This window comes from Ixodes scapularis, unplaced genomic scaffold (assembly GCF_016920785.2).
Source record: "Ixodes scapularis isolate PalLabHiFi unplaced genomic scaffold, ASM1692078v2 PGA_scaffold1__304_contigs__length_218370807, whole genome shotgun sequence".
In the NCBI taxonomy this organism is placed as follows: domain Eukaryota; kingdom Metazoa; phylum Arthropoda; class Arachnida; order Ixodida; family Ixodidae; genus Ixodes; species Ixodes scapularis.
The window spans coordinates 110,015,453-110,042,569 of record NW_024609846.1 but is presented as its reverse complement, the minus strand read 5'-3'; the positions used below and the strand labels follow the sequence as shown (position 1 = coordinate 110,042,569).

Genomic DNA, 27,117 nt, shown 5'->3' with positions numbered 1-27,117 from the left:
TTTCACCTGCGAACTGTGCGGACTATATTTAAAAAATAACGACAAGTAGCAAGAAAATATTCAACAATGTAAAAAGTGTTTCAAGCAAAATGAGCCGCGTAATTCAGTCGAGGAAAACCAGCCTGCAAAGTAACAATTACGCATATTTATGCACTACGTGTTTTCTTAGTTTTTTTTTTACATACTTAAAGTTTTTATATCTATAGCGTCAGTGCGCATGCGCGCTATGAGAGATCCAAGGTTTAAATTGTGGAATTTTATTCAAATCGATTTTTTAATTGCGCTGTTGCCCGCGTTTGGTCACCACATGGTGCACTTGTTTGTAATGTTCATAGTTGAGTTAGGACTGCAGGAGAACACACGAAAGAATTCTGGAAAGTTTCCCATTAGAAGGTTCACCCTGGGTGAAAAAAGAAATGAAAACAGTTACTCTTTTGTAATGTCTGGATGGCTAATTTGTTAGAACTGTGCTTCACGGAAAAGTATAAGAGCATACTTATTAAAAAATCAAGGCAGTAATTTTTGATCACAGAAAATATTCCAAAACAGAAAGCTGAATGAACTGATTTATTTCAGAATATTGAACACAACGAGAATTAAGATGACTAGGGTGTGCACATTTTTATGCTCTATTATCCTGGGAGATATATTTTCCTTGTCTCTAGTTTTGTATTTTCAAACTGTCCAACGTTTCTTGTTAATCATAACTTCGCTTTCTACACCGTGGTGGGCCAACGCCACCGAAACTGTATTTATTGTTTAGCTAAACTGACAGGGTTGTAAAGACATATGCTTGCAGTACTATCAGTGGCATGTCTTTTATCGTTCTCTGCTCACAAGCTTTGTCCGTGAATACCCCCGGATACCGTGATCACGATGTGCAAGACGGACGGTTGATTGGTCTAACTAGCACGGTGATTCCAACGTCCTGCCGGGTTGGAGGTATAGGGGAGATGGTAAGGCCAGTTCGCTAAAATTTTAACGCCCTCACAGAACGATCAAGCACTCACACAGAGTGGATACAAGTGCTGCGTCGGCGCGCTGCCGCAGCTCGCGTTTAATCAGTTTTTCAGTTGACGCTCGTGGTCCAAATAGTTGAGTTAATGCTGTGTTTGTGTGATTATGATACTTAATGAGGAGGCAGTGAACAGGGATTAAGGATACTTAGTAACAACTTGCTGGGGTCGTTAGGGATACGTGACCAGCATTCGTAGTTGCAGCAATGCTAAAAATGTTAGACATATATTGTCAAGATCGACGCGATTTATATTCTCACCCGCGAACCTTTACTTCTTTTAAGAAAGATCTTTAATATTGTAATTATTTGGTTCATGCGATTCATTAAACTTTAAAAAAGCAAACACGTATTTTTCGCACAAATTAATGTGATTGCCATTGTAAAGTTGAGGATCAACTTGTTCCACCGAAGCGCTTTTCTAAGGGTCAGATCCTGCGTGTATGGCGACATACTCTATAAATATTTTGCAAAATTATTGTGCTCCATGAGCTTTGTAATATTTTTAACTATCTAGAAACTCTTTAAGTCTTCTAGTGAGGTGTGTGTTTAGTGCATATGACCCATACATAAGGCTACTAAAAACAAGCCTTGATATACTGATTTTATTGTGGCTAAGCAATGAGGATTTATTGAGGTCCTCGTTAAGCTGTCGCAGTCACCCTTCCTAATGTAAGCTATTATACGATATAAGCCAATCCAATTTAACTTTCGCGAGACGTCTGCAAGCAAGAACTCCAAAAGACGTTTGCCAGCCAACACCGACGCGAGAGGGCCGAAAACCTCCTTCGAACAAGGAGTCAAGGCCTTGATGAAAGACACACCAGCTTCGTCTAGGATGCTCTGCGCCTGAACGCTCGCACCGACATTCAAGCCACCGACAATAAGAAGCTGCGGATCCTCATGTGAGGTGTGAAGGATTGGATTTTCGGTGGTCTTTTTCGCAACCCTACTTCTACCATCGAATATTTTATCACTGAGGCATAAACACGAAGCGTGTCCTCCTCGCAAGAGCCAGCCACTACCATCAACACTCGAGCGTAGCTGCTCCTTCGCTATCGTGCTACGACGTCAGTTTCAGCTCCACTGGTATCCGCGACATCATACGTGAAGTCGTTCAGGAAGAGCTGAAGAAGCTGTTGCCCGCTGCCTCAAGCCCGGCACCACTTTCCATCGCCAAAGTAGTGAGAGAGGAGGTTCAACGAGCCATCCAGCCAGAGGCTCCCGTCATCGTGGCCTCACTCGAAGAGCCATTGGTGACATACAGCGCAGTAGCCCGACGGTCGCTGCCGGCTGCTCCCCTCTACCAGGCGCCACTTTGACGAGACGACCCTTCTACGTAGTATCCCCGACGCCAGGAAGATGGAGCGCACGTGCCCGGTGAACCAGTTGTGCCAAGAAAGACCGACGTCTGGCGAACGGCTGACCGACGACTTGTGTGCTTCCACTGCGTTGAAGCTGGCCACGTATGTCGACGATGTGCTTACCGTGAAATTGGACTTGGATGGTTTGTGGGAGACGCTCCGTGTCCGAGGTACGGTGTGCGACCGAGGGATATTAAATAGTTCTCGCGCCGGGCACCGTCCCCTGGGCAAGCTCCTCCCCGAGGATCCCGCTCGCCGTCCCCGCGCCCTCCCGTGTCACCACCTTGTCGGTCCCGTCGAGAGAGCCGCTTGCCCGATTCTCGCCGGGAAAACTAAGTGTGGCAAAGCCCGGAGGTGGCGTTGCCGACGACGATCGAAGGACGCCTGAGCGCTCTTACTCTTCTGACTCCACGCATGGCAACGACGACGCTTCTGCAACCGTGCAGAACAAACTAGACGTTGTTATCGACGGCCGCGAAGCATAAGCACTTTTGGACCTTACGGCAGACAACTCAGACTTGAATGGCAGGGTCCCTCGATGCGGAAGGTTATGACGCACTAAGGTGGACCACAAAGTCGAACCGCCGGAGGACACCTTCTTAAACCCGTCGGAGAGTACACTGCCCTAGTCCATATTCACGGCGAGACGTACCCTGTAAATTCGTCGTTGTACAAGACTCTGCCAGAGACGTCATTCTCGGCATGGACTTTTTGTGTTAATACGGCGCCGTCATCGACCGTGAACAAAATAAATTGACGATGCGGACAGCTGTTTCGCCTCCAGTGAAACTCCAAACTCCGAGTCCGAGTCGTTGACAACCACGTGAACCTTCCGCCGCGATCAAGTGCTGTTGTACCCGTCGTGACCGATGAAGCTACCTGCGGAGAAGTTTTTTCTGGAAGACAACCTTCAATTGCTCCTGGGAAGAGGTATTCGCGTCGCAAGAAGAGTAGCTGAAGTTTAAATGGGCGCACTGGGGTCCTCGTGATGAACTTCAGACAAGAAACGCAACACCTCACGAAAAGAGCAGCTGTGGGCCACGTCCAGGAGCTCCGGAACTCCGCCGAAATCCCCGCGAGAACTGAAGAATCCTCGCCACTTCAGCGATACTGTACGTCGCCAGCGCTTCCCGGCAATGACCCTAAGCTTCCAGGTCCGAATCGACGGCAGCGTATTAACCTTATCTCCGAATAGAGCCACTGCTTTACGACGTTGGTGAAGGTACGCCACATCGCCGTTGGAAACCACCGCATCCTTACCAAGGACGACGCGCTCCCTGTGTATCGATCGCCGTACCACGTCTTCGTAAAAAAATGAGAGGTAATCCAGGAGCAAGTTTATGAGATGCTGAACGATGACATAATTCAGCATTCAAGCAGTCTGTGGGCCACTCCAGTCGTACTTGTTAAGAAGAAGGACGGAAAGCTTAGGTTCTGCGTGGTTTAGTGGAAACTGAAGACGGCGACGAAGAAAGATGTCTACCCACTCCCCCGCATCGACGACACGCTAGGCCGCTACGCCACCCTCGATACTTTTCATCGATGGACCTTAAGAGCGGTTATTGGGAGATCGAAGTCGAAGAACGGGACTGAGAGAAGACAGCTTTCGTCACGCCAAATGGACTGTACGAGCGCAAGTTTTTTTGCTGGCTGGAAAGTTAATTGCTCACGCCGTGCATAGCCCTTCGGACTATGCACGGCGCCAGCAGCGTGTTTGCGTGTCAGGGACACCGTACTGGCAGAACTGAATTGGCAGAGCTGCCTCGTCTAGCTGAACGATGTCGTAGTGTTTTCCGGCGACTTCGACAAGGACTTACGACGACTCCGAGCTATTCTCCGAGCCATACGGACCGCCGGACTGTTCCTTAAGCCGTCGAAGTGTCGGTTCGCCTATGACGAACTGAAATTCCTAGGCCACGTGGTTAGTAACGAAGGCGTTTGCCCAGATCCAGGTAAGACTCGCGCCGTCGCGGCATTTCCAGCGCCGAAAGACGAGAAGGCTGTGCGAAGATCCTTTGGACCATGTGCCTACGCTCGGCACTTCGTTCAAGATTCGCAAGGATTTACGCACTACTCAAAAACCTCAGGAAGGACGCCGAGAAATTCGATCAGGCCGAGGAGCAGCAGCAGGCACTCGACGAGCTGAAGCGAAGACTCATCCTGTTCTTGGACTCGTCGATCAGGATGCGGAAATCGAGATTCACACGGACGCTTGAAACGCAGGACTTGAAGTGATAGTTGTTCAAGTGCAAGGAGGCACCGAGCGAGTCATCGCCTACGCAATTCGGACATTGCCCATGACGGAGATAATTTACTCCACGACTGAAAAAGAATGTCTTGCGGTCCTCTGGTCAATCACGAAGTTTCGTCGGTACTTGTACGGGAGCCTGTTCCGCATAGTCAAGGACCACCACTTGCTCTGCTGGCTTGCGAACCTCAAGGACGACCCGTCAGGATGCCTCGCTGGATGGGGTCTCATATTACAAGAGTTCAACATGACTTTGGCCTACAAGTGAGGTCGCAACCACAACGATGGCGACAGCCTGTCAAGAGCCCCGTCGAAACGCCTTTCGTTAGCAGCGGCGACGATGACGACGACTGTGTCATAGGCGCAGTGAATACCGATGAGATGGCACGACGTCAACGGGACGATCCTGAACTGAGCGCACAAATAGAGCACATAGAAGGGAAAGGGAGTACCATACCCCGCAGTTTCTCACGAGCCCTGTCGACATTCGCATTCGAAAAAGTGTACTCTACGAGGAGAACTTCGGGGTCAACAACTTGCCGTGAATGCTGGTAATCTCAACCGATATTCGAGAGAATATCTTTCAAGCCTATCACGACGACCCGAAGTCCGGACACCTTGGTTACAGCCGGATACTGGCCCGTATTCGTGAAAAGTATTACTGCCCTACGCTTCCCAAAACCGTCCACCTGTACACACGATAATGGTAGGAGTGAAAGCGGCGCTGGAAACCGCCGACGAAGCCGGCAGATCTGCTTAAGTCAATCCCTCCACCAAATGCACCGTTCCAGCAGATTGGAGTGAATCTACTTGGTCGTTTTCTGCACTCAACCGTAGGAAACCGTTGGATAATCGTAACCATCGATTACCTCACACGATACGCCGAGACAGAAGCCCTTCCGTCGGGGACTGCTGTGGAACTCGCCAAGTTTTTCGTCGTCGAGTCCGTCGTCCTACGACATAGCGCTCCTCAAGTCCTTATTACAGTTCGAGGATCATCGCTCATGGTGCAGCTGACGTAAGAAATTATTCAGCTGAGCCACACTAGCCATCGTCGCACCATGGCCTACCACCCGCAGAACAACGAGCTGACGGAGCGGCTTAACAAAACAGTCACATAATCTCCTCGTACATCGACGTAGAGCGCAGGACGTGAGGGGATATATTGCCCTACGTCACGTACGCCTACAACGCTGCGCTTCAAGAGACCACCGGAGTTATACATTTACAGCTGGCACATGGTCGGAATGTAACGACAATGCTCTGCGCTATGCTGCCCCACGAGTCAGCTGACGATAGGAGCGACGACGGTCAGGTGGTAGCGCAACTCGCCGAAGAAGTCTGCCAGCTCGCCCGACTCCGGATTTAAGACCAGCAACGTGTCGATGATGGCCGCTATAGCTGAGGACACCTATTCACCGCCGAGGTCTCAGCAAGAAGCTGTTAAAACGCTACTTCGTACCCTACGAAGTGCTTCGCCGATTCGGGGATCTAAACTACGGGGAGATGCCCGACGGAACATTGACTACATCATGCCTCCCTCCAGGAGCGGAAGTCGTCCACGTCGTGTGTCGCAAACCGTACTACGGTGAATAGGACTATGAATTGCATTCTTGTACTACGCTCGGTACGGCCGTGTTGTACAGGCTTCAGTAGTGCGCCATTATTTTTGTTTGTTGTGCTATTTTGTTTCCTGTCACGTCGCATCGAGAGGATGCGCTTTTAAAGAGGGGGGGGGGGGGGGGGGGGGTAATGGCCACGCTCGTCGCCGAACGAGCGCGTACGTGGCCGAATGGTCACCGCGCTTGGTTATCGCTCGGAGGCTCCAGATTCGATTACAGGGAGCGGACCCCACTTTTATTTATTCTTTCAACTTGACTTTCTCGTAAGTTCAAGAGCCTTGTCATCTGATAGAGTTACGAATGTTCTACGCGCTTAACGTTCTGCGCAGAATGTTCCAGAAACCCACGCTGGTATAAAAGATGCTCTGCGTGGCGGTCCGGAGTCAGTGTCACTATTGCGATCGATCGTGCTACTCCGCCGACCTTCGACATCTGTGACGCTACTTCTTTGTATGTTTTTTTTTTTTGGCACAAGTATGCCAAATTAAAAGTTTAGTTTCTGTACATCCGTCACCGCGTCATCTGTTATTCGTGATAATATGAGCCATACAGAATTGTAATAAAAGCAAGCCTTGAGATGCAAAATATATTGTGGCTAAGCAATGAGGATTCATTGAGGCGCTTGTTAAGCTGTCTCAGTCATACCTTCTCAATTAAGCTAGATATAGATAATACCAAACACAATTTAAAAAAAAAGGATTTGGTACAGTGGTTAGTTGGGCGAGTTGGTAATGATTGAACATGGTAAAAATTGGGAACAAACAGAATGGAACAGTGAAGACAGAAGACTGAAGAGACCAAGCGCTTGTCCGTTTTCTCTTCCCTCTTTACTGTTCCTTTCTATTTGTGCGCAATTTTATCCAGGTTCAAAAAGTATTTGTTTGAGTACGTTATGCAGATTACACGTTCAAAGCACAGATGTTTCAAAACTTGAAGAAACATAACTACATGAATACCTCTTGGGAAGCGGCTGAAAAGTGAAAATTTCCCAAAATACTAAGTATGCGATTTTGTGAAACGTCGGCTGTACTATACCTAGGAGTTTTTTTTTTTTCTAATACGCATATATAAGAATAACTGTACACTGCGAAATACAAAATTTACGGGTGTCTGTCTACTATGTCTGAAGCATAAAGCTTCTGCAATGACGTTCAGGCAAAACTGATTTTAAACATTGAGAGATAGAGATTATTGAGTGGTGGGGCTCGTGAGCGAGCATACTGGAAAACCATGGAGACGAGGAGATGCTGAAAATGGGAAAACAATCAAGAGATGTTTTGGTGCCTGTTACACTTCTTTGCGTCGCCTCGTCGCCGGGGTTTTTCAGTGTGTTCCAACTTCCAATATGCCTTGTTTTACATCTTCCCGTTTGTGAAAACTTCAGTCGTACGATAAAAAAAACTGAATAAACTTTTGCAAATGCAACGAAGAATGTCGTGTCGTTATAGTGACATATGTAATTACACATACAGTCCTCGTTATAGTGACATATGGAATTATTTTTGAGGATCTCGTTTTACTACAACAAATATTCACTCACCGATACTTGCCAGGGCTGTGGCGTTGATGATATATATCAGATATCAGCCTTGATTCCCTACTTTTATCGCACCAGACCTAAAAAAAGGCAAAAAATGTAGACGTTTACAAGTCTTTGTAACGCCGTATTAGAGTTCAGCTTTTGAGGAAGAGAAGGGAAGGGTACGGAAGGGAGTGTATGCGCCTCCTCTTCCCCCTCCATACCTCCCCTCTTCCCGGCCTTCTCCCCTCTTATTTAGCGGAAAGTCCTTTGCTAAATTTTCCGCTAAATTTAGCGGAAAAAATTTAGGAAAAAAGGATTTTCGCTAAATCTAGCGGGGAAATCGAATGGGTGTTAAGGTCACGTGACGTGAATTTCCCCGCTAAATTTAGTAAAGAAATATTTCCGCTAAGTTTAACGGGAAAAATTTCCCGCTAAACATAGCGGGGAAATTGAATTGGTGATGAAGTCTCGTGACGTGAATTTCCCCGCTAAATTTAGCGGAAAAATTTCACCGGGAAATTTAGCGGGAAATTTTCCCAGAATAAAACGCGCGCAATTACGCCGACGCCGACCCTAACGCCGACGCCGACGACGACGGAAACGCCTCTCAAACCGGAAGCGGGCGCCTAAGAGCTGTGCTCTGAAACGTAGCGAAATACATACTGCTAATCGAAGGCTATCTTCTTCAATATATTGCGATTATTTACAGTTTTTGTTGCCTCTGAAATTTACTTTTCACTCTCGAATTCCAATGAGGGAGAATGCTTGTATTTCATTTGGTACAAAATTGTTCCAGAAGGTGTACTAGACAATCACATAAAGAGATGAGCTGTGTGTTTAATACATCACATCTTCTCTGTCATCGGTATGTGTTTAATGTTTTTTTATAGACCAGCAGATATAGTACTCTAAAAAAAACTAGTTTTGTACTTGCATTAAAAAGGTATATTAAAAAGTATATACTTGGTTTATATGTGGAGTTAACTAATACTCTATTGAAATATACTTTGTACGCGATAGTGGCCAAACTAGGTAAAGGACCGCGGCAGAGTTCAACAGACTATTAAACGAACAGTACCCTTAATATGCGCTAAACGTGTTCTTAAGGTGCTTGGAGTATTCCGCAATCTACTTGTTATATACTTGAAGTTTCGTTGGTGTATTGCTCTTTGCCAAGAAACAAAAAGATAAAATAAAATTAGTTTTTTTTATTTTTTGTCACAAGGCGAAAAGGGACATGACAAAAGGGAACTCTGGCAGATAGCTGTTCAGGAGCAGCCTGACGAAGGACCCAGATGCCCATGCTGCTTGTAACAACATTCGTGAGTGAAGTGAAAAATTCTACACGTATATCCTTAATTATGAATGAAACGGAGTGCGTAAGAATCTCTGGTCTTCATATGGAAGTGTGAAATGATTTCTCTTGCGGTAGAGTATGTCTTTTTCTTTCGACTTAACTGTAATCACAAGTAGTTGTGCTAAAAGTCACGTTCTTGCAAGTAGTGCGTTACAGTTTTTGAAATGTGCAACTGGATCTGGCACCAATTCCAGCCGCCGAGATTAATATTATCGACATTAGTTAAATATTGTTTACTGAATGTATGAAAATTATCAAAATAAAACTTACCATAGCATTTGAAAGGAAAAACAGCTGGTCTCCGGTTAAGTTTAACCCAGGAAGCAGCTCGTCAGTGTCATTAGACTTTTTGAATGCCTTAAATTAAATGGAGAGCAAAGATCGATGAATTAATCTTAAGCTAGATCAAGTGACTGCACAACAAGGCTTTGTTTAACTCCTCTAACTTTCTTACCAGGTACGCTGCTCTCAGGCCAGAATGGTCGGCAATATTTTCACCCTGGGTATTTATTCCGTTTAGCTGAAAAAAAATTATGCGTTACATTATTGGAAAGAGCGTAAAATGCTATAAATAATCGCTCGTACCTCCAGAAACAGAATGCACATATCTCGATAACTTTAATCTAATCGCTTTACCTCGAAAGTGTGAGTACTGAAAACGATGGCTAGGATGCACATGAAATGAGTAACGCAGCGATTTACCCGAAGCTTTACTGGCTCACTTTGTCATACTATATAAAATGGTTTGTGAATTGAAGAAAGGCATGAGCTACAGTGGAGCCAAGAAGCAGTGGGACATAGATTCACTACTTTACTCTTCCGCTGCTTTCAAATATATCATCAAACTTTCAGTATCTTCTATTTATAATAACGTCACCTCTCTTTCTCTATATATATATATCTCAAAACTCTCTTATACATTTAGTATGGTGATCTATGTTCACATCGCTGATGATGTGCTTGACGAGATTGGGGAATTGGGGGTTAGTGGTGCAAAAAACACAATCTTGTGAAAATTTCACTACGTTTTACGGGACAATTAATTTGACATACAAACCATCTAAACGTATCAAGCATTTTTTCAGAACTTTTATACCAATAACGTTAATTATGCAGTTGTTTTCAGGTAAACCGGAATATTTTCAACGTGTTTAACTAGTCGAAGTTTTTGTGTAATGAAGCGGTTCATTTGAGCGGTGATGTAAGCCTGGGCGTTGGAATGTAATCTCAAGAGAGAGAGAGGGCGAAAGAAAATCAGTTCCCAACATAGTTGACGTATTACTAAAAATAGGCTTTTCGGAACATTTGGCCTAGAGGCACTGACATTTTTCCTGTGCTTAAAACATGTGCGATATTATAAAATAATATTACCAAGTGTACTTTCTCCTGGATTTTATTTTTGTTTAAGTAACTTTCTTCATATAGTTTCTTAAATTAGTGGCCACACGCATCTACTTGAATCAAGCTCTGGCTTCTGCCACAAAGCAATGGTTTAGTGCGGCACAGGTAGCGTTTTTGTTCTCTTGGAGTAACGAGGCATTTGACATCGGGTCTTACCAGATTTTGTTCGCTATTGTAGTTCACTGTCCTAAGACACTAATTGCTGAAGAATTTCACATTTCTAAAACCGGGTGGCAAACTTAGCATATGGCAACACTTGTGCTCACAAATTCAGTCATTTTGTTTGTCCTTTTCTTTTTTTAAAACGGAATGTAATTTAACGATGCGAATGCTTTGATATCAATGAGCACGATATCTGCCAGACCATGCAGACCACTCATTGCGTTCTCTTGTTAGTTCAAGTTACTGCTTGCCTCTAGTCTACGGCCCTCGTCCCTTTGCCCGGTGTTTACAGTACAACTTTGGATCACGATCACTTCAGTCTTCACGATGAGGCGTATCGACACCGAGGTGACACCACTTATCTCCCGGGTAACCTACTATTAAAAAATTCCCGTGAAACAACTGGAGCTCCGTCAACGGCAATATCAGCGGCTTCAACGACACCGTCTGCGAACGCCCTATATACGGCTGTCATTGCTGTCCAGCCTTGAGTGAGCACGGAATCTGCGAGGCCATGCAGACTACTCATTGCGTCTTTTTTTCGTTCATGCTGGTTGAAGTCTCGTGTTTAACGCGAAAAAAAAAAAGCAATTTGTGCTTACTGGTGTCTCTGTGCTGACATGTGTTTTCTAAAACTATGTGTGACTGTGCTATATGGTGGCCCTCTTTCGTAAGGTTTCGGGTGACGTTGAGTTCAATCCCGGTCCAATAAGTGAAGCTGAACTTAAAAAAAAACAGTATTGAAATGCATCATATGCTAAAAGTAGTCTGTGAATGCCCTCTTGTAAACGCTCAGAATTAGTTGGGAACAGTGACGTCGCTTAATGAAGTCAAACAAAGCCAGTATCAATAAAAACCGCCATAACTATAATGATAAAGAGAGATTGGCTGAGGTCCAAACTAAAACTTCTGCCGTGACGATGCTCAACGAAGAGGTTTCCATGACACGAAGTTTGATTGAAGTTTTTCAAAAAGTTAGCTGGGATCTTGGTACACCTAAAAGAAGATCGTTCTCTTCGTGATAATTTAGTTTTCTAGAAGATTGGTGATACAGTATCTGAAACCCGTCCACAATAGACGATACGGTAATAAACTTATTTCGGTGATCACTAAAGCTCCAGGTAACGAATGAAGCGATTATAAGGGCCCACGAAATCGGTACTTACTGCCAGAGTAAGTCTATACTTGTTATGGTAATGTTTGCATCATCGTAACTAAAATAAAATACATGTTACTCTCCAGATCATTGCTAAAAGCTAGTCGTGTCAGCATGAGTGAACATTTTTCGCTTAGTACGCGTCCCGAAAGTAAAAAGATAATATAATTTGCGAAAGTAGGAAATGTTGTTTTGAAGCTTCGATACCATAGAATGTACATTAACAATTAATGCTTCATTTACAATCCGGGGATCGATACGATTGTTGAAAATGCTCCGAGTACCGCATCAGTAGTTGCAGACGCACAGATTTCTTTCCTTTTAGTAACCCATTTCAGGCGTTGGGATCGGAATCACAGACCGGGAAGTGTAGTGCTTGTGTTGTATCCATGTCAAATGTATCAGTCCTTTTGACTAATATTAGATGCTTTTTAAAAAAAAGAAAAAACGAGGTGAATTGTGTTCAATTGTTGATTTTTTAAAGGTGATGTTATTCTTTTGGCAGAAAGTTGGTTGTGTGTGAAGGTGCTTCACTGTCAACTATTTTATGGAGTAATATAATATAATATTTAGAGAAACGACAGATGGAATAGGAGTGGTGGCGGTGTATTTATTGCGCTGTCAAATCATGTAAAATATTTTTTTTTGTAAATACGATTAGCTGTTTAGAAATAATTTGGATTTTTGTTAGTCCTAACCGCAACAAAGGAATTTTGGGTTAAGTTAGGACAAATGCTTGAGACTGTGCAAAGACGAAAGACAACATAACACACCCTAATTCTGCAGAATGCAGGCTTCGTCCCCTTCACGTTTTCCTCTCCTGTGTTGTTCTTCGCCTTTCCTCAGTCTCGGGGGTTTCTCTAAATTACGTTAAACCTTCACCAGCTCGTTTGCGCCCTAACGATTTGTTCGTGGATTTTGGGAGTTTGCTATAGATCACCCCTAGCTTGTCCACATTCATTGGAGCTCTGCATGACTCATTATTTACCTTATTTACAACATTTCCCAGTTTTCCGATATTTCCTGTGGGGGACTTTAATTATCCTTCTATTGTGTGGACAAGGAGTAATCCATCTACGGCCACGTATTCATCCGAATGTAATGACTTTCTTAAACTTTGCTTACAAATTAATTTAATGCAGTTATCACTGAACATACGAGGGTTACCCCGTCATCAACAATTGTTTTGGATCTTGTTTTGTCAAACCATCCACATCTTGTTTTTCCAATTTACATCAACCAGGACTTAGTGATTATTGTTTTATGCGTTTTAATGTTAAAGCTTCAGTGCCCAAACCATCCGTTCGCACAAAACTATTTCGAGATTATACAAAAGCTGGCTTTGAGAATATTCAAAATGAACTAGCAACATATCTAGATAATTTCGTGGTGGCGTTTCCACACAGATTAGCGGAACAAAATTGGCAGTGGCTTCAAAACGAAGTCAAATCACTAATAAAATCTGTACATTTCCGTAAGGACAGTTCTTGAGAATTCCCAGCCACCGTGGTTTAATAGAGCCTTCAAATAAAAATAAACGATTATTCAGTGCTGGTAACTTCACAACATGTGAACAACGTTCCATAAGATATCGCAGAGCCGCTTAGGCATACAAAAAAGACATTCACATAGAAGAGGTTTATTATTTTCACCCGCAAACTACCGGAAATGTTATTAACAAACCCATAAAATTTTGGAATATTATGTAAAAAGATCAAACTCTTCAGTCGTGCTAAAAACTGTAACCGGCACTAGTATGCCGTTGAAAACGAGTGCTAATGTTTTGAAGATTTTGCTAAATATTTCTCACGTGATAATACTCAAGAATGCCGAGTGCTGCGCAGTTCTGAGTTTTTGCGAATGGACCACTCTGCCATATTGTGCTGGGGTTGAACATCATAGTTATAGGTTAAAGTTATCTCCTTTTGCAGGAGTGGATTGTATAAATTATAAATTAAAAAAATACTAACGTATATTCCTTAATTATACTAGACACACTGTGTCAACAATCTATACAAGAGTCTATTTTTTATTTAGAGTGGAAAGTAGCAAAAGTGGCTCCCATTTACAAAACAGGTGACAAACATTCCCCTCTCAATTATCGCGTGATTTCCATCACCAGTACTTTCTGCAAAATTCTTGATCTTATATTTTCCCACCTTGTCAGTAAATTGGAACATCTTTTTTGACCCATCTCAACATGGTTTTAAAAGACATTTTCATGTGAAACTAAAATTCTATCACTCACTCGTGATCGTCATTCAATGTTAAACCTAGGATCCCAGGCTGCCTACACATTTTCGGTCTTCGCCAAAGCTTTCGATAAAGTCTATCATAACCTTCTGATTCTTAGACTATCAAAACTTAGGAAGCCACTGAACAGAAAAAAAAAACTTTTCTTTCCAGATTGTTGAAGAAATCGTTTTTTTAACAGTCTGGTTGGGACACGCCTGTCGAAAAATTCAATTTAAGCGAAAAATTATTTTTTTTGTGTGTAATATTCACGGAGCAAAATTTATTTTAAATTCTGCGCGCAATTTCCGTGACGTCACGGAATGGTCAGACATTCTTTCCACCTACACGAGATGGTCGCACACTCTCTCCACCTCAACGTAATGGCCAAGCCGATCCACTTCTCCTCCACGCGCCCGGAATGCAGAAAGAAAAATACAAGTGGAAAGGAAATGTCTACCTACTAAATCGCGTCTCCCGCAGTCAATGTTGCTCAACTTTCGTTTTTCGTGTTAAATTTATTTTTTGACACGGGTGTCTTAACGATAGGTGGGCATTTTTAAGCTGTCCTCACTCAAACCCACGATCATTATTTTTTCCGCAATCACAGCTCTCATCCACTCACGATCACGATTTATTCAAAATAGGGTAATCACCCGAACTCATCCTCACGGTTCAACACAAAACCAAAACTCACTCGCCGTCATCATCATGGTCGTCACGATCACAAATCATCATGGTCATCACGCTTACACGTCATCACGAATCATCAGACTCACAGGTCATCAGACTCACTGGTCATTACACTCACAGGTCCTCACGGTCCTCACACTCACAGGTAATCACTGTCCTCACGGCACTCACACTCAGAGGTCCTCACGGTCCTCACACTTACACAGGTCTTCACGCTCAGCATACTCACAGGTCATCACAGTTACAGGTTGCTTTCTTTGTGATATTATTTTGCTTCTCGCAAACCGTTGGTTTGTTTTCGCGTGAGTCGTGCGGCGGGGAAACTATCCCAAAACAGTGAACTTCTCAACAGCTTATCTAATTTAAAAGAAATGTTTATGTTTATTTTCCGCACATTTCTACTAAATTTCGTTAACCTGGAATAATTACGAAAGAAACTAAATGCAAGCTGACGAAAGTGTGTGTTTTGAACTTTCGCCTGTTGATAAGAGCGGCGGTAAAACAAAAACGCGTCTTCCGACTGGTTACACAGACAATGTCGCAATGATTAGAGCATCGCCTCGCTGTGCATACCTCGCTTACTTGGACACAAACGATTACTACATATATCACCCCCGTTTCTTTTTTTTTTTTACCACCCACACGTGCTTGTACGGAAGTTTATGCAGCATATATACAGGGTGTTTTAGAGAGCGCAGGCTAAATCGCTCCTGTGAAAACCACTCTTTGCAACGAAAAAAGGCTTGTGGCGTTTTGGTCCTGGGCCAGGGGCACATATAGGAAAATTATTGAAGTCCGGGATAGTTAGGTTTTTAATTATTTCTGCGTAATTAACTCTTGTAATGTTGTGTTTAAGAGCATGGTTTAAGATTAGAAAATTGCTCAGCATCATCGAAAAACACTAAATCAACAAATTGCAGAACGATAGAAGGCACGCGAAGCTTTTTACGGCTTTCGGAAAAACCGCACAAAATCGACGGGTTTTAAGTTTCGGTTTGCTATCGGAGCGCATCTCAGCTTCGGTGGCACCGCGCCCCGTGGAGAGACAGTGCAAGCAGCCCCTGCTGCGTCGCGCGATGACTGCTCTGCAGAGTTTGGTTGCACTATCTCTCCACGGGGCGCGGTGCCGCCGGGGCTGAGATGCGCTCCGAGAGCAAACCGAAGCTTACAAACCCGTCGATTTTGTGCGATTTTTCAGAAAGCCACAAAATGCTTCACGTGCCTTGTATCGTTCTGGAATTTGTTGATTTAGTGTTTTTCAATGATGCTGAGCAAATTTCTAATTTAAACCATGCTCTTAAACACAATATTACAAAAGTTAATTACGCAAAAGTAATTAAAAACTTAATTATCCCGGACTTTAGTAATTTTCCTAAATGGGCCCCTATTCCAGGACCAAAATGCCACAAGCTTTTTTTGTTGCGATGAGTAGTTTTCGCTGGAGCGATTTGGCCTGCGTTCTCTGAAACACTCTGTATATAAACATATACATCGACGAAATTTTTTTTCTGTTTTGAGAGGGTGGTAATAATACGTATAGTGTGGTTTCACGTGACGTACCCTTAGTTTGAAATCTCACCATTAACCGTGTTGGCAGTGGTGTCCGTCAATCGTATGCTGCTCTAAGAGCAGAGGCGGGGGAGGTATAATTATCCTTCTCAGTCGAGTTGCTTCTGCTTTTTCTGATCGACCGTGCTTGCCGGAGTAGGCTACGATTTAAAGGGATACTGAACCAAAGTGGCAAAGAATAAGTGGCACACGTTATTTCCGCGAGCCAGCAGCCGCAGGTGTGCGCAAGCACACGCTTCGGGCCGAAAGGGTATAAAAGCAGGCTTTTCATCTCCACAAGTGAAAGCTACGTGCTTCTTAGACTCATAATCACTTACCTTTATCACCAGACACCACTGTGTAGAAGAAAAAGTCGTCTTCATTCTCCTTTGGCCCGAATCCCATACATTTTACTGTCATCTTAACCACGAATGGAGGTCTTTAACGTCATTTTCGTTGTGTGCTCGCGCACGCCGGCGACTGCTGGGTCGTGGAAAGAATGTGCGCAACTTATTAGGGACACAAAATTCCTTGGTTCAATAGCCCCTTTAAGGAATCATTGGTCGACATTGTTTGTCAGTCCTCTCGAACTTTATAAAATATTGACAGCATTTATTTTCGTGATACATGCAGCCGTCCTTGAATTGGTTTCGTTTGGTTGATTTGGCATGGCTTTGCTTGGTTTGGTTTGGAGTTGTTTTGGGGGTTTTGGGTCGTCTCCGTGTGTCTCTTTGTCGCGCTCTCGGTCACGTAAGGCGCGCCACTTTTCATGTGGCAAGCCGCGTCATTCTTGGCGCGCAGTTCTATAACGGGCAATCAGTTCATCGAACAAGGTTTAATTGACAGATCGTTTCATCGACACTGCGATGTTTGATCGGAAGGTCATTTCTTCGACATTTGTTTCATCGATGTGTCATACGCAGATCGTTTCTTCGACATTCCATGCTCGACAGCGCTTGCTACATTCGTCGACACATTTTTTTTACTCGGATGTCTCGACGGCATTTCTCTTTCTCTCTCTTTCATCGACGCGGCTTTAGCTTCTTGACGTTTCGCGCTCTTCGCGTGTTCACACCGCACTACGGTGTCCGCTACGGACAGGGCGCAGGAGATACAGCGCAAATGCTCCTCACTCTTTGTACGTAGTGCGCTGTGCGCTTACGTTGCTGGAGTGGTGCGTGCAACATGGCGACCTTTTGGATACGTTTGGCCGTTTGGGCGCGTGCTCGCCCAGTCTATCGGATGTTTGTTTACGTAAGGAGCGTGTCCTATGAAGCTGAGGCTCGGCGCTCGGCAGCCTGACGGTTAGACGTAATTGTTGCTTCTGTCGTGCTTTTGGCTGCGTGCACACCCGGAGCTCGTGAGATCCTGAATCGTTCTAAACTTGTTCTAAAAAGGGGTTTCTCGGCGCAGTGGTGGCCTCTTTTTTTTATAGAATCACGTGAGGCTTATTTTGTACCCAGTAATGCACGAGAAATACCAAAGCTGTCGTCTTGCATTCTCGTCTAGCATGCGTTCCGAAATATGTAGTGATGTAGAGGATAACTTGTCGGTTTCAGTACTGTTTAAAAGTCAATTAACGAGGTATTTACATCGTTATAGCTTCTGGAGTTGGAGCTGGCGGAGATCCATCGTCTACGTCGTCGTCTTTGCTATTGGGCAGCTGACCGATTCTAAGTGCTCCAGCTCTCGCTGGAAGCGTGATCCTATTTGTATAGTATTCAACAGTGCTCATCCGTGTGTACTGTAGTGAACATTTCAGGTCCGATATATCAATATTTGATTTTTATCAACCAGGAAACGCAATATCTGTAAACACCTCCCGACAAAGAAAGAAAACGTAGCTCGCCGTTCGCTTTGACCAATAGACCGATCTCACCAACCGTCTGGAGCGTGCGTGACGCAGCCATAGTTGTACTTCACAGGAGGCAGCGGTAGTGCACGAAACGGCTCGTGATCAACAGGCGCAAACCTACAGCGGCGTTGACCTCTCGTGCGGAAAGACTACAGTTCCCGCAATGCATTGCGACAAAGCAGGCGTGGCAAACCTGGCGGTGAGGTGGGTCTATTACCTCAAGCCAGGTTCACACATCTGCGTCCCGAGCGACAGAATTGACAGAAAGAATGACAGAGTGACAGAATTGACAGAAAATGACAGATAACGCAATGAGCAGCTTTATCAAGCAATCATTAGTCATGGTTGTCCCGGTGTCATGCCGTTCGTGTCGTTTCTGTCGTTCCTGTAGCTTGGAACGCAGATATGTGAGGCAACCTTTACGAGCCTACTCCGATGTTACCCTTGAACGTCACGGAAAATCGGTATTCCCGTGTTCTCGAGCTGTCGCCACGGGTAGGAATACTAGAGGGGTCTATTTAAGTGATTTGTTCGGCACACAAGCGTTAGTGCAGCTCGTGACTTTGTCAACATTACCTGAGGCCTATCCGAATTGTAAAATAAAATATTGAGCGTCTCTTCATGGTCCTTTTAAGTGTGCGTGCTTGCGCCACATGAAATGTCACAGCTTTGCAACCGCAACGCCTCACACGGGCACAATGTCCGCCCATATCAAAATTGGAACTGGGTGGTGTTTTTTTTAAATATAATATTTGTCACTATTTCGCGCATTTAGTTACCGAAAATTACCAGCACATTCGGGAAGTTGATGATGAGTGGTATTTTTTTTTAAATTCACGGAAATTATGTCAAACGGTTTCTCTAGTCATTTAGTCGCACATTCAAAAAATATTATAATTTATGTTACAAAATGATCCAACCCGCGGTGTTTCTGTGACCATTTTATCGAGACAGATTCTCTGTGGCTCGCTTAACAAGTATTTATCCAACGCAGTAGAACACTTTAACGACCCGCTGATCAACCTTGCACTCTGCTACACCATTGTAAAATTTTATTGCGGCCATGAATCATCGCGATATGTGTCATAGGCCTTCAAAAGATAATAAGTGTTTGAGAATTGAATTGTAAAATGTCGGTTATCAAATATATCCTTTTTGTTTTACAAGAAATTCTTTACTCGACTTTAGTACCTATGCATTCAACCGTAATAACGTAAAAATGCAGCATGAATAAATAACGGGCAAAGGGAGCACAGCGTCATGCACGAAGCCCGAGAAGCCCGGGCAATTGGCGCCTTACAGTCCCGTCCAGCCGGCACGCGGGCAACTCGGCCGCGGCCCGTGGGGCAGGCGCCACGACGTTCCGGCGCCGCCGTCACCTACTTCTCAGTGTAAACAGGCACACGGCACTCGACGAATTCTACGAATTTCGATGAGCCAGTAAATTCATTGGAGTGAGACACGTGACAGCGTCTCACAGGTGTTCATTCTAGATGCCACCTGTTTCTATGCGACGCTCTAATTGGCCCACTGAGTCGTAGCTTTCACAGTTTGCTAAGTCATACTAAAACGGGCTTATTGGTGCGCCCATAGGCAACCAGCAATGCAGTTTGGTACTACACTTTGCACCATCTAGCGGCTGCAAAATAAAACAAATTTGGTAGGCCAAGGCGGCACGGGTCGGGGACTGCAGGAGGGCGCATTTATATAGAAACCACGTGTGAACGTGGCATTGCGCATCGGTGTGAGCCGTTTTGGAACTGTTTTTTGTAAAAGTGAGTATCAACTTTACGTCTCCATGACCTCACCGGGTTCCTGTGACATCTCCCCTACTCCTAGAGTTAGCCCCCAATGTTGTGTGCATGCGAGTGCCCGGAAGAAGACAAGTTCTCGTCCATCGGGAACGTTCTTTATTTTGCGACTGACGAAATGCTTCTTCGCGGCGCGGCAGCTCGCTGCGCCTCTTATCAGGAGTACTCATAGCAGAGACCGGAAACGGAAACATGACACCCAAAATAAAAGTCGCTACTGCTGCGTGAAAGACTGCCACTGTCGCGAAGGTGACTCAAGCATCAAACTTTCGCGCTTCCATTTAAGATCTTGCGAATCGACACGACGACAAAGTGGATTTCTGCAGTGCGACGCATCAGTTAAGTGAATTTAACATTAATTCTTGAAATGAACAAAAATAGATTTGCAGCTAGGTTTGGAAAGTGGTCTGACAAGCTCGTTTTGCAAACTACTAGGCAAAATAACATACATATTCAAGTTGTTTTACGAGTCTCTGAGACAACCACATAGAGAAATACGGTAGAAAAAATCGCTCTGATTGTTACGTCGCTGTGGTGTCGATAATCACGCGATCAGGTCTCAAGCGTTATGCCCGTCGGCCCGTTCTGGCACTCGTAGTTGCAAACGTGCATTTGTTTGCGATCGCGCGCGCCGTTCGGCACGCGCGGTCGCAACCAAAACCTGAGAGTTTTCAAATTGTGGATTTTCATAGAACAAACTTTCGTTTGTTTCGGCTGGCAAATTTAATCCTGAGTTTGGTAGCAAATGTTACACCGTGCAGAAAACAGGAGGCCATTTTTTTTATTGCAAAATGTTCATGCGAAGCGTAACTATCCTTCGCACACGTACATTATGTTGTCTGACTCATTTTTATATTAGGCTTGTGTACCAGATGCAGAGTTTGGTTCTAATTATCCACTTTTTATTCTAGTGTCGTAGGGGTGTCGGGAGAAGAAGAAGACGGTCGGGCGAGTGGCGAGCGGCGGCTAGCCGGCGAGGAAATAGGAAGAGCGTGCTGCACGAGGCTGGGGCCGGGCAGGAAGGATAGAGCCGTTCTGGCTGGTCTGGCCCATGTTGATCCCCGGATCATTCCACCAGCGAGTTTCGGATCAGGATTGGCGGAAACGGCGAGCCCTGGCCATACTGGCCTACGCCATGACGATCCAGGAGTGGTTCTGCAGCGAGACTTGGGCTGTGATCGCGCGGAACACCTAGCCCACACAGCGCTGGAGTGGGAAGGACAATCCGCAGGCGTGGACACGGACTTCGACTGCAAGCTATGAACGACGGGCGACAACTAGGGTCGGCGGGTCCGGACTGTCGGCTCTCGAAGACGGGCAACCATTCCATTCGCTACCTTCTTGTTGTGTTGTGTCACTTCTTGGGAGACGAGCAGACCACAGGCCGATCGGACGGCGATTAATTATAGAGCGACCCCACAAGTGGTAAAGACAACTCGAACTGGTGTCCAAATGGCAAATCTAGAATATGCTTTAAACACCTCGACCTATCAGGGCTCCGGTGGTTTTAATAAAACCGCATAAAAGAATCAGGGACATGGCGCGCACGTGCACACGGGGACTGCCAAAATTGGGATCGGCGCTGCTCGCCAGGGCCCGACCAGCAGATTGGCCGTCGCATTAACAAAGACCAGAGACAGCTCCGCTTGTAGCGCTGAATGCAGCACTCGCGGCGCGGGCTGGCCATCACGCACTCGCGCCATCTTGCCCCGAACGAAATATAAAAGCATGATATCGCACAATGTGAAAGATCTCACTCGAAGCTTTGATCGATCGTGATGCCGCCTTTTTTGCACTTCCTGAGTGATGACTCATTTGCGAAAGGTACAGTGAGGTGCGCGTAAAGATAAAATTGTTTGTCCGACTGAGTGCTGATAAGGATCACGTGAGTCACTCAATTTTATCGCAGCCGTGCGAATGTTATAGTTGACGCAATGATAAAATGCTATGCCCACCAGCACCAACTTGGCAATGGGAGCCGAAATCCACACGAGCCTTTCTATGCCACAGAGAGAGGAGCGCTAACCGTTTGGAGCGCTTCCCCAACTCCGACCTTACCGCGCCGCCTCGAGGCGCCATCAGTACGTTGGCGTCTCGCCGTCTGCCGTGTAACGAAGAGCGAAAGCCGAGGAGACGCGAAAGCGACCACCCCCCCCCCCCTTCCTGTCCCCTCTGCCCTTCACAGCTGGATGAGACACTGCGGTGGGCGCTGGGAAGGAGGCGGCTGCAAGTACAAGCACCCCCCCCCCCCCTCCTCCGCCCTCCACAAGACCCGGCGCGTTTACATGGCCGAGGAACAGGCGAGCGACACCCAAACCAACCCTGAGCTCCGCACAGTAGTTGCGAAGCGGGAGTCTCCTCGTCCACTAAAATTGCCCGGGAGCTCACGTGACCCACCCAGCCAAGATAATACCAGGGCTCATGGCGCCTCATCATGGCCATTGTCATCAGACTCACGTCATCACGCAGACTAATGCAATCACCGTACTCATATCCACCCTAAGCCTCACGTCTTGATTCAGGCTGATGCTCATGGCCTCGAAGCTCACAATCACACTCAAGAGATCTCAAAGCTCACACTCATAAGTCCTCAAAACTCACGCTCATAATCACGTTCATCAGTTTTTAGAACTCGCGCACAAACTCATGAGTTCTCGGGACTCAAACTCACACTGAAGAGTTTTCAGAACTCACTATCACACTCACGATCAAACTCACGCTCATTAGTTCGCAGGACTCACACACACTTATGAGTTCTTAGAACACACGATCACACTCACGGTCAGACTCAAGCTTATGAGTTCTCAGGACATACGCTCACACTCACATTCATGAGTTCACGTAACTCACGATCACACTCACAATCACACTAACAATTTGTCGAGACTCGCGGCCTCACTCATGATCACCTCAAATCTGACGGTGAGCGTGAGTGATCGTGAGTGATGGCACTCATGAGTGAGAATGCCGATGTATGGTCTCAATCAGACCATTTTTTCTACTCAGTGGTCCTTTTATATAGACTTTGACAATCTTGCATGAATTCAATCTTCCTTAACCAACAGCTCTCAATTCGTAACTGTCAATAATTTGAGCCCTTCTGTCGCTACCGTTGGTTCCGGTGTTCTGCAGGGATCTGTCTTAGGACCATAGTCATTCTTAATTTATGTTAACAATCGTCCACTTCACATCCCCTTACCTATCTGTCTACTTGATGATGACTGTGTGATTTATTGAGAAATAACTGACCATTGTGACGGCTACGTGCTCCAGTCTGATATTAACAATATTGTCCAGTTGCTTGGCATGTTTTATGAGCCTTAATTCTAACAATTGTAAATCTATGGGCGTATAGCGAGTCCTACGAAAATTTTAATTACCTTCCTAATTCAGCGAACTTAGAAGGTGTTACACTGTACACATATTTAGACAAGCACTAAACTTACAACTTCTCTTGAAAAACTCATATTCAATACATCACGTAAAATGCTAATAGCATCTTAGGTTTTCTTAGCTATAATTTTTCACTAACGCCTGTTCCTTTGAAGTTAATTTAGCAGAGAACCCCAATTTGACTCAAATTAGAATATGCAGGATCAGTCTGAGATACCTGTCATGCCTTTCTCATTGATGCTTTGAAAGCCACCCGAAACAGATCTGCTCGTTTCATACTCACAAATTATCGCTACACAAATATATCAAACCTTATCATTCCCTCCCTTTATTCTACGTCGGAAAATTTCACTCCTCTCCTCATTTCAGAAAATTTACTTTTATAATCCTTTACTACAAACCAAATTATTTGTACGCCCAATTTAAGTTTCCCCTCGTCTTGCTCATGAACACAAGTTTGGCATCCCAAGCGCTAACACAAAATACACTTCATTCATCCTTTCTAACTTCCTCGTACATTTCAAGAATATAATCACATTCCGTGTTCAGTTGGTTCCATAATGGAGTTGGTGCATTTTAAAATCTTCGTGACCTAATTGTTAACTAGCGTTGGTAACATGCCCGCGTAGTCACTGGGAATATCACCGCAAACGGACTAAACGTGTCTGGCCGCCGCCGATGCCGTAACCGCTGACGAGCGCTCTATCGCGCGGCCGTTCGCTATAGCGTCCGGCGGTCGGACCATGGCACGGCGACAGTTGGTCCGGTCCGGTTCGGTCCTGGTTCCCGACCGGGACCTACCATTTTCGTCTTGTGGGGAGTTGCAGGTCCCGGTCCTGTGGGTGGCGGCAGACCGGAACTGCCCCGACCACAACCAACTGTTATGTGCTACTACGGTTGTTGAAGGAAAATCCACAATTATTTTACCAAACGATGACGTATGTTAGGACGTCACTTACCGTCAAGTTCACTTCCTTTACGGTAACGTTGCTGTATTGGTCTATAAAGCATTGAGCTCTCTTTACAAATTCTTCCGCTGAGCTCTCGGTCCACCAGTTTCGCAGCTCTCCATCACCATCAAATTGACTTCCTGGTGGCAGAAGTGGACAGAGCATAAACGTAAGCGTTAAAAATTTATCTCATTTGTAGCTTAGCCCGACATTGTCGTAATAAAAAAAAGCTTAGACTTAATTGCGAGCTAAAAATATGTTTTCTCTTCTACAGCTCGTTAAAATAGTACGGGCAGGAAACATGGAGACATCTTAATTGTCATAATCTCGAACTTTCCTTGTTAGCGTTTACCATTTTAAAAACAAAATTTCCAAAAAAGCCCAAACACGTACCTCAGCTCTGCCCACTCAGTCCCTTACCACACAATAATGTCTGTCTGCTATAGTCACCTTCACCATGGCAGCGAACGTCTCCTAAATAAACATATACGCCGAAAGCAGCTTCTGAATCGAGCAATGGCCCGCTTAAGCTCCCGAACACGGTCTCCGGCAATCAGCGCGGCAATTCTCGCCAATACCGGACGCGCAGGTGCTGAGGTAGAACCTGAGAGCAGGACGCGCTCGTTGTCAGCCCCAAGCGGCAAGCACACCGCTTGGGGCTGGCCAGACGAGAGTCGCTGCAAAGCGGCAGACGCGCCTGCCTTTGCATCATCGTGTGCTAGTGTTGCGTTCGTTATCAGAGGCTGCCAGACGTATTGGTTGTGATACTTGCGCACGTTAAGCTTCACTATGTGGATTCAGCAGGGTTGACGTTTGGGTGGAAAGGTTACAGAAAAACCGTACCCAATAGGCGTACATTATACAGAAGACCGTACCTTGTCCTCTATATTGGGCACGCGTGGTCTGTTTGGAAGCATATATTGGAGACCCAAGCTAGCGTTTTCGCGTATGCGTTATCAGACGACATTGAGAACATGGCGTCTAATGTTGCTAGCTTCCGACTGCGTTCTCGTGTGCGTCTATCCAGCAGTCGCTTCGTTTTTATAGTCACGGTGACCATAGCGCATGGTAAATACCATTTCGAAGAAGACGGCGATTTGTGAAGACCAAGTGAGCGTGTTGACTCTTTTGCAATGCATGTCAACGGGCGGAATATGAAGAAAATGATTTTGAGGCGACGTCACTGTATACCGCGCGTATGGACACACCCGAACGCAGGGATTGCTGAGAAACAAAGACGTTTATTCGTGTGCTTTAGGCTGCGACTACAGAGGGCTGGCGGCGCTGCTTATACCCGTAATGCGCATAACGATGCCGCCGCCCACATCTTCCTTTCTTTAATAAAATAAAACAAGTCTGGAGCTAAGACTTTGCTGAGTCACACTTTTTGTAGCGACGTGACTTGCGGGGCTGCTTTGAGCTTCTCCGTAGAGCCACGGGCTGGGGTCCCGAAGGCTGTGGCGTCGTCGATGTGGGGCTGTGGGAGCGGATATGCTCTCAGTTGCGACGACGCTGATGTCCGTCTTCGTTCGCCACTATGTAGGATCAGGCTGCAAGGTCGTCTGTGACTACGACTGCTGTCAACCAGTGAGAGGTCCGACAGTCGAACACGGAGACCGTCGACCCAGGGTGCAGATGCCCCAGACTTCTTGCACCTTGGTTGTAGTAGGTCTGTTTGCGCTGGCGCATCTCCTTAAGTCATGCAGTCACCTCCTGGGGTGGCACTGTCTCAGGCTCTAAAACCTTGCGGTGCGTAGGCAGCAATGTCCTTGTCCTTCTTCCCTTCAGGCGCTGGACCGGGGACTGCAGGAGCCTGTCTCTTGGCATGTTCCTCCATTCTAACAGGGCGCTGTAGAATTCTGCCGTGTCGTATGGAGTCGTGCTCAGAAGCGTTTTTGCCTCTTGGATGGCTCGCTCAGCCATTGCGTTAGAATGGGGGTAGCGTGGACTTGATGTCGCTTGGCTTGGATGATGTCACTGTGCTTCATGAATTCGGCCAACTTCTGGCTGTTAAACTGTGGCCCATTGTCACTGATCAGCTTGTTCGGAAGACCATGCGTAACGAAGACCTCTTCGCATAACTTTATGATAGCATCTGCCGTTGTGTGTTTCAAGCGTCGAAGTTCGAAATAAAACGAATAAAAAACCGCAAAGATCACATAGTCTTCTCCTGCTTGGTGGAAAGGGTCTATGCCAACTATCTGCCAGGGCAGTTCTTGGACATCACGGCTCATCATCGGCAGTTGTTGGTTCCTGGGCTTGTGTTGTCTGCAAGGCGCACATCTTTCCGCTTTCTCGTGGATGTCCACTGATATTCCAGATTGAAACATGACGTCTCTGGCACGCTGTTTTATATGTTATGTACCCCCACGGGCTGCATGCAGGAGGTCTAGGACTTCGTTCCACATGGTGCTGGAAATGATCAGTCTGTTTGATCGGAAGAGGAGGTCGCCTTCCGAATGGATCTCATCACGGTACGGACAGTAGGCTCGTATTTGTTCGGGGATGGCATGTTTGTACTCTGGCCACTTCGTGCTTGCATACTCCCTCAGCGGGCGGAGATTCTAATCTTGATTCGCTTCCCGCTTCATCTCCGGAAGTCTTTCTGCAGAAACTGAAAGCTCTTGGATCACATTCACTTGAAAGTGTTCTTCCTCTGGTACCTTCCCTTTCAATGGAAACCGGTACAGGGCGGCTGTGATGAACATTTCGTTCCCCGGCTTGTACGTTATCTCAAGTGAGTACTTCTGGACAGTCAGGCGCATTCTTTGCCGACGTAGCGGACACT

At 45.6% G+C, this 27,117-nt stretch overlaps 1 protein-coding gene across 1 annotated transcript in view; it reads right to left on the bottom strand.

The window, feature by feature from the left end:
- Positions 1 to 300: 300 nt before the first annotated feature.
- LOC115324085 (neprilysin-4-like) overlaps positions 301 to 27,117 on the bottom strand; it is a 155,384-nt gene continuing 128,567 nt past the window's right edge. The window contains exons 16-20 of the mRNA XM_040218150.1: positions 24,339 to 24,469; positions 9,583 to 9,648; positions 9,399 to 9,485; positions 7,790 to 7,866; positions 301 to 400 (exon numbers count right to left, since the gene is read on the bottom strand). Of these exons, the coding sequence (XP_040074084.1) occupies positions 301 to 400; positions 7,790 to 7,866; positions 9,399 to 9,485; positions 9,583 to 9,648; positions 24,339 to 24,469 (461 nt within the window). The remainder of the gene's footprint in view (positions 401 to 7,789; positions 7,867 to 9,398; positions 9,486 to 9,582; positions 9,649 to 24,338; positions 24,470 to 27,117) is intronic.